At 32.0% G+C, this 8,884-nt stretch overlaps 1 protein-coding gene across 1 annotated transcript; it reads right to left on the bottom strand.

The window, feature by feature from the left end:
• Window positions 1–1,862: 1,862 nt before the first annotated feature.
• Window positions 1,863–6,262, bottom strand: VNE69_07097 (integrase-like, catalytic domain-containing protein; the record flags this gene model as incomplete). Its single annotated transcript, XM_065474101.1, has 5 exons — window positions 1,863–2,171; window positions 2,258–2,342; window positions 3,422–4,758; window positions 4,800–4,974; window positions 5,100–6,262. The coding sequence occupies 5 exons, from the start codon at window positions 6,260–6,262 to the stop codon at window positions 1,863–1,865; spliced, it is 3,069 nt and encodes a 1,022-aa protein (XP_065330173.1).
• Between the last annotated feature and the right edge of the window lie 2,622 nt (window positions 6,263–8,884).

The raw sequence follows: 8,884 nt of genomic DNA, 5'->3' as shown, positions 1-8,884 counted from the left end.
ATGTTGGTTTCCTACTAAGTGTTTTCTTTTTGTTTAAATAGTTATTTATAAAAGTTTGTTTGTTCTCAACTAATTCCAGCAATTCCAACCAATCTTTCGTTTCTTCAATAGACTCCTTCAACCTATCGGGGGAGTTCTTTCCTATAGAAATCTTTGATCTGGCAAAATATTCAGGGTTTCCTTTTGCACATCTTTTGAGGTCGTAAGCGTAACTTAAAATGTCGCCTTCTTTTGGACCCTCCACGTATAGATGTATGAACCTATCAGTTATATCTTCTGCTAGTTTTTCTTTTAAATACTTTTTTTTAAACTGGGTTTTGAATGAATCATAGTCTGTAATTTCATCACCCTCGAACGCTCTGAACCATGTTAACGCCTTGCCTTTAAGTTTAGATTTGGCAATATCTAGCGTTTTCTCTTGCGTATACACGTCCTCAATTTCGCGGAACTGAGTTAAAAAATCTTCGGCTTGTTTTGGATTTTCGCCGTTAAATTCTGTCCACCTCTTGCTCAGACATATTTTCTTCATGTGAGTGATAAGACTATTTAGGTGATCGTTCAAATCCTCGTCACCGTTACCACCATTGTGGACTGATGGTTTCCCATCAGTCCGAGAATAATGTTTTAAACTATATTTTTTATTATCCTTCATACCCTTCTGGGTATGATTTTCTTTTATATTTATAGGCGGGAAAATATTATACATTTTCCCTCCATAAACATAGTTGGGAGAAGGAAGAGAATACTTATAGAATCGTATTCTCTGAGCTCCAGGGCAATCTTAGGACCACTGGAGATCTGTCACTTGACACTATATACATTAAAAACCTCTTTTAAAGTTCTTAACTTTAACTTGCTTTTTTTTTTGAACAAGACATAATATTTTAAAGAAAAAAAAAGAAGTTTATTTGTAATAATCCATTTTTTAAAGCACATATACATATATATGTGTGTGCTGTGTGATTTTTCATGAAAATCTAAAAATGCCTAATACCAACGTACTAGCATAATTATTTTTTAAATGAGTTCTTCGTATACTATTTTTTGAACGGATATTATAAATGTAATCTTAAAACAGTTTTGGTACTTTCACATAAACTAAGATATAATTTTGTTACCTCAAATTTCTGCGATTTTATTTCTAAATTAATGTATACGAACACCGCATCATATTTTCATTTTTTTTCTTTAATTAAGTCTGTAATATAAACAATACACTATATTAAGCTGTTTAATGGAAATAAAAAATGTATCTAGTTTATTTTAAAATTCTTTTTAATTATTTTTTATTATTTATAAATTCTGAAATAGAGGTTATAAAAGCTCTACGAATCTATGATCTATCTTGAACAATTTTTAAGAAAGTGTTTCAATTTAATAAAATATAAAAAAAATGGAACACATTACACCCATTCGATAACCGTAAATTCGCCTGTAGGCGAATATACGGGTTTTCGCCAAAAATTAAAATTTGCTCGTTTTTTCGCCAAAAAAAATACAAAAAAAAATTGGTAGTATAAAGAAAAATTAAAAGATTTGTTAAGCTTTATTATAATTTAAATTAAAATTTATTGGTTATTTAAAAAGCATTTATAATAAAAATAGGTTTATTTAATTTACTTATTCGCATTTGAAATTCACGTGTTGCAGAAAGCATTCTTGTACTCTTCACGAGAATAATGTTTATAATTTTTAACGATTGTTCTAATTTTTTCCTCCGCTTTTTTGGTTTTTTTAGCTTTAAACAATCCTTTTTTTTACGTTTTAGATTATATTATCTTTTCCTCACAATCGAGTATTCTTGAAATAAAAAGAACGATATTTGGATTTCTTGTCTTCATCCTCTTGTTGATGGTTTTATTCTATCTTTCTGCATTGTTAGAAGTCCGAGGAATTTCATTTTTTAAACTATCAAATACATTCCAAAAATTTATATTGGCGACAGCTCTCCCACCATTATCTTCTCTTGTTACATGGGAAACTAAGCAATTATTTTCAAAGTATAACTGAAAGTTAGCTGTGGTTGTGATTGAATTATCTTGTATAAATTTCTTAATATCTTCATAAAAAACCGGAACATCTCGTCTTGGCACAAAAGCTAATCTAAGAATCTTTTTGAATACTAGATTATAGTTAGAATCATTTTTAAATTTTCTATGTCCCCCATTGCCCTGACTCTTTTATAGGCTGCCTGCCCAAGATGAAACAAGCATCCATTACAGTTTGCTTCGGGGAAAGATATTCGTAATGCATTGACCAATCCTCTCTCAAAATCAGTCACAAAGTTCTCAACATTCATAGTAACTAATTTCTTACATTTATCGAAGGCTCTAGAATATGACCTTTCACTTTTCCCCTCGAGTAAAATATAAATGTATGGAAAACTTTTGCCAAATATATGTCCATGAAAGGCGACAATTTAGTAAAGTCCTTGAGGAGAAAATTTAAACGTTCCATCTACAACGAACGTGTCTATTTTTTCAATCATACTTTTTTTGAATTCTGAAAAAAATATTATAAATCTATCATTATCTTACAGATCACTATCAAACATAAGAAAACGATTTTTTTTAGAATCTACTTGCAAGACTTCGGGTATATCTATGATGCAACCAGTTATAAATCCGAGTCTTGAATTCTTGTTCGTTTGATTGTATCTCTTAAATATTCTATGGAAGGCATTTTAGTAATATCTAAGCTGGTTGACAATGCTGGGGGTTGTTTTTTATTATTTCTAGGGAGTTTTCATTAATTAAAGCAACTTGTTCTTTTATTTTTTTGATAGTTCTTTTAAACATGCATTTCTCAGGTACTGGTTCATGTGAATTTATAACTTTTTTAACGATTTCGTTTTATTCATTCATTGTAATGGCACCTCTACAAGACCTATTACTGCACCTACATCTCCTAGTATTGTCCTTATTGTAGTCTAAAGTGTATATCTGATCTTCATAGATAAGATTTCGTCCTCCACGTTGACCGGTAAAAATTTCAAAGTTGTCGTTCATTTTTTTAAGGGTAGATTTTCGGCGAAAAAAGGAAAAATTTTATGGGCAAAATTTTTGGCGAAACAACCATTATTGAACTTTTGGCGAATTTACGGGTACCTACACCCATTAATTAATAAAAATAATATTAAATACATATACATATAACTTAGAAGGTTAAAGATTTATAAGACGATCAGCACATTTTTATGTTCTTAATGGGCTTAATTTAGGCATAAAAAACTAAAACCATTTATCAAAAATCTAATTTCATATTTTATGTATTTATTTCTTCATAATTGGGGATCTAAAATATAAGAATATATAACATCCCCTCTCCAAGACGGTTAGTCTCCTACATCACCATTAACCCCAAGCAGATTTTTCAAGTCATAATGTCTCTTTTTAACATATCGCCCATTAGATAGCTTCACAACATACGAGTCCCAGGGCATATCACCATTATAATACCTTCGTCTAAAAACCTTCCCTTTTGATATTTATTACATCCTTTGATGTTTTCTTTCTTAGCTATCCTTACTAGTTGTCCTTCAATAAACCGCTCTCTATATCTTCTAACAAATCTTTTACTGTAGTCTCCTTCTGGTCCATTTAATATCATCACTTTTCCCGTATTGTCTTTTACCGCTTCATTGGGAGTACTTCTTATACCTTCATGGTAACTATTATAATAAATTTTAAAACTTTCCATCACTATGTCTTCAAAACTCGCCGTCTCTTTACTCATTTTCAATATTAGATCTCTAAGCGTTCCTATAACTCTTTCAACTCCACCATTGCTTCTATGAGACTCGACACTCGCCCTATTATGGGTAATATCCAATTTTCTACACAAATCCTTAAAGTCAACATTATCAAATTCCTTTCCATTATCCGTTATTATTTCCTTCGGCCTCCTGCCATTTCTACATAAGTTCTCAATAAACTGGGCCACAGAGGATCTCTTCTTATCGTATAATACACATCCCCACGCTATCCTCGTATAATAATCTATCGCAACTAATACATATTTGCCCTTATCTCTAAAATCAATTAAATCTAACGCTACTTTTTCTAAATACCTGCTTGTAGCAACAAAATCACATCCTCCAGACTTTTTCCTATTGTAAATTTGACACTCCTCGCACCTTTTTATCATTTTCCCTATATCTTCTTTTATTCCTGGCCAATAATAATCAAACTTCATGGCATAATACATGCTTCCTAGTCCTCTGTGTCCATGCTCTTCATGATAACGTCTCATAAGCTCATTTCTTTCTTTTATTTTAGGAATCAATGCTTTCCTCCCCGAATCAAAATTCCAGTATTCTTTACCGTCTATCGTCTCGACGTGCTTCAACCATTTACCTTCAATTTGACGCTCACTTCTTTTTTTTATCATTTCTTTTCTTGGATCAACCTCCTCGTGTATCCTACTTAAAGCATCCGCCACGACCATATGTTCTGGTTTCCTGTTATCTATTTCAAAGTCAAATTCTTGGATCTTCTCAATCCATCGATTAATTCTATTATTATTAAAACACGGCTTTCTTCTTATTTCCGCCAATGCTTTATGATCCGTTTCTATTTTAAATTTTCGTCCTCTTAACTCATACTCAAATTTCTTTATTCCCCGATATATGGCATACATTTCCTTTTCACTTATACCATATCTAGTTTCCGTCGGGGTGAATTTCTTCGATGCCCATTGTACTGGCACCCACTCTTCTTTATCATTCTTCTGATGAGTACTGCGCCCATTCATATATTGCTCGCGTCAGTTCTTAATAAAAATTCCTTGTCATAGTTTACAATTTTCAACTTACTCATACTTCTTAACGTTTCCTTCATATTTTCGAACTCTTTATTTAAGTCATCAGTCCAATTCAATACTTTACATTTACCTTTCAAACATTCAGTCATATATAATGTCTTCTCCGCATAATTCTTAATAAATCCTCGAAACCATCCACTCAGTCCTAAAAATCTTCGATGTCAAACACATTCTGCGGCGTTGGAAACTCTAGTGCTTCGTTTTTCTTGATTTCAGACGGAATCATATCATCTCCGTTTAATGTAACTCCCAATAACTTGACTTCCTTTTGGTCTTACTGAATTTTCTTTGAATTTATCCGCATATTATTCCGTTCTAACAATTTCATCGCTTCTACAAATAATTTATCATGTTCTTTTCTAGTCTTCGCATGAATCACTATATCGTCCATGTATACTTCTATTTTACCACCCAAATGTTTTTCAAAAATTTTATTCATAATTCTCTGCATGATCTGAGGCGAGTTTTTAAACCCCATGACCATACTATTCCATTCATATACTATCTTATCATACTCAAATGCAGCCTTATGCTTGTCTTGCTCTTCTATTTCGATTCCATAAAAAGCCTCTTTAAGGCCTATAACACTGAAAAACTTCGATCCTTGCGTGTTCCTTATGATATCCCTAATGTTCACTAATTCATAAGGGTCTTTCTCCACTAAATCATTTAATGCCATGAGATTGCTAACCAGTCTTATACTTCCATCTGGCTTAATTAAAGCTTTAATCGGATTTCTCCATTCCGACGTCGATCTTCTTATGACATTCCTTGTCTCTAACCTCTGAATATATTTTCTCAGCTCTTCTTTATGCGCTTGTGGCACCTGCTGACCTTTCCTTACAACTTTCTTACCTTCTTCAGTTCTGATTCTGCATTTTTCAATTTTACAATATCTTATTTTCTCTTCTTCGTTGTCTATAACGTTCCTAAACCTCTTTCTCATGTCTTCTAAAGTTAGACCGTTCTTTTCTACCTCATCATAACATCTTTTATTTCTTGTCTTCCATTCTTGTTTCTTTTGTCTTTTAGCATCCCATGTGTTCCTATAAGTCCTTTCACCACAGCTACTGCTACCTTCTTCTTTAATACTCTCACATTCGTCTTTATTCTTAACATTTCTATATCTATAATAACACATCTGACTCTTATGTCCCATTCTTGAACAATTATAACATCTCATTGTTCTTCTCTTCTCAAATATTCTTTCCTCTCTACTAATATTTCTAATCTCCTCTGCCACCATCTTTGTGACCTCCTCAATCATCCGTAATCTCATATCCTTTTCCTCCTGTACTTTAACCAATTCCTCTAATTTGGTTTCCATAACTTTCCAATGATCTCCAATCTTAATATTCTTAACCATAAATTCTTTCAACTCATCAGTTCCAAGATCAAAAATCTCCTTCTTTACATTTTTCTCAAAATCATAATCAGACAATACTAATCCATAAACAATCCTCTTAAACTCTTCTAATAACCTTCTGGCCTCTTGACCACAGCCAACACTTGTTAACTCACGATTCGGTATCGCCCCCATGTATTTATTTATCATAATTTAGGATCAAAAATATAAGAATATATAACATTTTATGTGTTCATATTGTAAGTGGGGTTTGTAATTGTTACTTTAAAAAAATATTAAAGTTTACGGTATGGTTAAAATACGTTTAATTCTTTTAAGAAGTTATATAGAACACAATCATGATCATAGAGAAATCTTTAAAAATGATCGTAATGCTTACATTTGAATACGTTTCAAACCTTGCGGTGTTATTATTTAAGGAGGAAGTTTGGAAGCTGCGCTTTATGGTGCTTCTCCCTGCAATGTAATTTTAATCAAAATTGTAAAATTGTTTTTTTTATTCCTTAAGACTTCTTGTTCATTTCCACATCTTATTTATTCGGTAAGATTAATAGAGGATATTTTTTGCAAAAATTTCTAGAAAATTCATTTAGAAGGAAAAAAATACAGTGGTAATTAATAGCACATATCTAAATATGCATTATTTGTTATCTTGGATATTATGAATGATTATAAATTTTTGTCTCTTCATCTTTCCTTCTTTTTTTCCAGTTCGTTTTTTAGGTCCGAAAAACAAAGTCAACTTCCTCTGAGGAAGAGGGGGTCCCGATCCTAGCTCCTAGAAACCATTTTGTTGGTCATTTTCATTTCCAGACAATTTGACGGTCTGGATTGTATATATTTGGGCATTACGTCTTCCTAAAAAGTGTTAGATTTATATTTTTTATTTATGCGTCCGTTTGAACACTAAAATTAGATTCAATTAGTAATTTAAATTATATTGGTTATAAAACACCCTCATAAGCTGCACAGATTTTCTATAGCATAAAAAGCATAAAGTATTCTATAACACCCTACTTTAGAATAATTAATTCTGTGATATTTTTAACTAATATTAAGAGCAAAAAAATCACAAATCGAAATCGCTGTCTAGATCACAAAAAAAAGACATAAAGTTTTTAAGTAAAAATTTACAGATCTGCTTTCATTTTAAACACTTTTTAAGCCGCGTGGTTTAAATTTAAGTGGGTTTGTCGGCCCAAATTTTTTTTTGCAAGTATGAGGTATATATAATTCTTCAAAGGAGAACAGAAAGATATGATGAAATTTTTATAAAAATTCACGGTGATATTCTTACTTACAAAAACTCCCTTCGTATAACTTGCCTGTGTAGCAAGCTCCGTTGCATCCATTGGACTTTGGGTTCGAGAGAACATCTTTTTTTTACCACAAATAGCGTTCAGAATGTAATACAGCAAATATAGTTAACAAAAATAGTTTAATTAATTATAGAAGAATCATTATCGATCTTGTTTCTTAGATCCCTTCAATCATTTTTATAGATATACGCTACTTATACTGCCCTAACGCCAACCCGGCATTTATTTGTCTACGTTGATTACAAATTGTCAATTGGCTATACCACAGCGCTACTGAATCCTTTAAGGTCGGTTATATGAGTTTTTAATGTTCTTTTTATGTATATTCTCTTTGTTAGGTCTTATCCACCCAAGAGTACACAGTAATGGGCATTAACTAGGATGTGTCCAAAGGTATTTTTGTATTATTGCGGAATTCGAAATAATATATCAATTTACGTCTTAAGGTGCATTTCTGCACCAGATGCTCTCCTTTTAGAATTTGATGACACAAGTTTTATTAAATTAATTGAATGATTATCGGGATAATATCATCATCTATGTTGTTCAAACTGCATCAAAGAAAAGCAAAACCGGGTTATTGCCTCTTGGATTCTAACCCAGCCATGCTCAATGAAAAAATTGCCTTTTACCACTGGCCTAATGGCACCTCGATACCTTCTGTCTTTTAAAAGGTTTTTGGTCCACATATATTATTTTAAAAAGCTTTTTGAGAGTAACATAAAAAACGCAACAATATAATTTTGATGGTGATGGGTTGGCAGAACTATTAAAGTAGAATTGACGCGATCTGTAAAAAAAATATAGTCACGACATTGTCAAAAAGGTGATGATATACTGAGAAGAAAGTCATTTTTGGGAGGTGCAGAGAGTGAAAGGAATATTAGTTTTATTTGCCTTGTGTATAAATGTTCTGTAAAAGGAACACTTTTAAGATGTGTATGGAAGTACTCTAATATAACCGAGGCATTGCTCCAAATCATCTCGCTGCTGCTGCGAATGTTGATACATTTAAGAATCACAAGTCATGTGATGGCTTTGACGCCAATTTAAGGTATTGCAACAATAAAATTTTAAACATAGAGTCATTTACAGACGTAACTTGAATAGGGAAAATTATAAAAAGCATATTTATATTATACATTATGTGATGACTTGCGATGTAATAGTAACTAATTTTCGCCGCGCGCATCAGAAAGAGCTTCAATTAGAACTTAGAACTGAAGCATATATACAAACAAGAATTTTTAAAATGACTTTAGAAAACCTAACTATGTCAGTCAGACATGGGCTTGATAGTGATCAGGAAGGAGTATTTGAGAGTCCGTTGCGTAGATCCAAATGAACTTCGAAAACTGCCAGAAGAGACTGTAAGCGT

Source organism: Vairimorpha necatrix, chromosome 7 (assembly GCF_036630325.1).
Source record: "Vairimorpha necatrix chromosome 7, complete sequence".
NCBI classification, from domain to species: Eukaryota; Fungi; Microsporidia; family Nosematidae; genus Vairimorpha; species Vairimorpha necatrix.
The sequence above is the reverse complement of the archived record's forward strand: the minus strand, read 5'-3'. Positions and strand labels throughout refer to the sequence as shown.